The sequence below is a fragment of the Vanessa cardui genome, chromosome 16 (genome assembly GCF_905220365.1).
Source record: "Vanessa cardui chromosome 16, ilVanCard2.1, whole genome shotgun sequence".
Taxonomy (NCBI): Eukaryota; Metazoa; Arthropoda; class Insecta; order Lepidoptera; family Nymphalidae; genus Vanessa; species Vanessa cardui.
The window spans coordinates 12,644,176-12,646,204 of record NC_061138.1 but is presented as its reverse complement, the minus strand read 5'-3'; the positions used below and the strand labels follow the sequence as shown (position 1 = coordinate 12,646,204).

The 2,029-nt window shown below is 31.5% G+C and overlaps 1 protein-coding gene across 1 annotated transcript; it reads left to right on the top strand.

Moving 5' to 3' along the window:
• The first annotated feature begins 357 nt into the window (after nucleotides 1–357).
• On the top strand, nucleotides 358–1,794 carry LOC124536404. The gene is made up of 2 exons (XM_047112936.1): nucleotides 358–744; nucleotides 1,378–1,794. Exons 1-2 carry the CDS (start codon nucleotides 358–360, stop codon nucleotides 1,792–1,794), a joined length of 804 nt encoding a protein of 267 aa, XP_046968892.1.
• The last annotated feature ends 235 nt before the right edge of the window (nucleotides 1,795–2,029 follow it).

Here is a 2,029-nt window from a genome sequence, read left to right as displayed (position 1 = left end):
CTCGATTTACTTTATAATTTTTTTACAATGCCACCAACAGTGATATCCTATGATGAAATTAATATCTTTGATTCAAATTTTCAAACTTTACCAACGACTATACAAAAGGGAATCCAGAAAATAATAAAAAAATCTAATTTCAAACAATATGAAGTAAAAACGAAAGATTTGAGTACCAGTGGCGACAATTTCTTGGGTAAACTTTACGAAGTCGATATAAAGGACTTAACGCCCGAAGGTGACGAAGAAATCAATATATTTATAAAGGAGAAAATTAATCTGAACAAAATTAAACTATTAAATTCGTCGGAACTATTTGCTAACGAAGAGTTGGTCTATAAGGAATTATCAAAAGTAATGACGTCTCTACAAGATCAAGCAAATATTCCAGCTGAAGACAGATTCAAAATAGCTAAGGGCTACGAGGAAACCAACAATGAGGCGATTATACTTGAGAATCTATGTAAAAGAGGTTACAAGAGATTTGATAAAACTGAATCGATATCATTAAAATTCGTCGAACTAGGCGTACAAGAGCTGGCTAAGTTGCACGGAATTTCTTTCGTCATTGAAAAGAAAATGCCGAAATATTTCAAAGAGAAAATTGCAGCACTAGGCGCGTCTTATCATTTCGACGATGACTGGAACGAACTACTGCAAAAAGTTTTTAAATATACAGCAAACTTATTCGACGATAAAACGAAGAATAAAATAGAACGCTTAACGCCGACTTTGTTGGAAAAGGTACCAAAATATCACACTGACAGAACAACTGTATGTGCTCTGTGTCATGGCGACTACAAAAAAAATAATGTTATGTTTCGTGTGAACGTAAGTATTTCTTTTATAAATTATAAAAAACATAACTTATAAATATTAACTCTATATTACCAATTAAATTGTGTTGTTGATAACAAAATTCCAAAATTGCAAAATCATCATTTAAAGTATTACTTGAGTTTACCATTGTTCATAATCTTTAATGTAAATAAGGTTACAAATTTTAGGGTCAAGGTTCTGGGCCAATAAGCTTGTAGGACGGAAGCGTGCTTCGATCTCTCATCGATCACGTTTGATTGCTTTGTCGTCGCAAACCTGTTTTGGTTAAAAAAAAATATGTTTTATTTAATCACCAACATAATTATGATACATTACAAATGTACACACAGTTCTTAACCCAAACATATACACATAGCATTAAATGATTAGCATTTAATGGATCAAACATATGGCTTCAGAGTTCAAACATAAGTTTAGTTGAACATAATTAGGTTTACGATTCTAAATACAACAACAACAAGAGCCTGTAAAATGGAACACATTCCATCGGATCTTAAACAATCCTAAATAATATCTTTAAATTCTTTGTTTCAACAGAATGGGGAGCCAGTGGAGTTAATGATAATCGACTACCAGCTAATAGAATATGGAAGCCCGATAAAGGACCTGATATTGTTCTTGTATTTCGGTTCAGACCGAGAGTTCAGAAGAGAACATGTCAATAAACTTAAGGAATTATATTTCGAGACATTATCAAGATTCTTACAATACTTCGATATCGACGTTGAAACCATTTTTCCGCGCCAAAAGTTCGAGAAGACATACAGAGAATGGTTGGACTATGGATTGGTGATGTGCCTTTATTTTTCGGTATTCTTGATTCCAGCTAATAGCAGTATGAATTTGAAGGATATGAATCTTAAAGATTGCCCTTTTAACCCCGATGAAGCTGTCGAGAAAATGATTCGTGAACTTGTTGAGGATTTCATAGAATGGGGCTATTTAGATGCTTGAGTAAATTTTTTGGTAAATCATACTTGTGATATTTAAGTATTATATTTAATAATACAGATGTTAAAATTTATATTTTTATAAATTTAAATATAGTATAGTAAAGAGAATATATAAATGCTTATTTACTATGAATCCCAGTAAAGTATAAATTTGAGGCTTTTCTGCCATTTAAATCGAAGCAACAATAAAAAAATAACATGAATGATGAAAAATAACAATATTTAATTGAGTACGG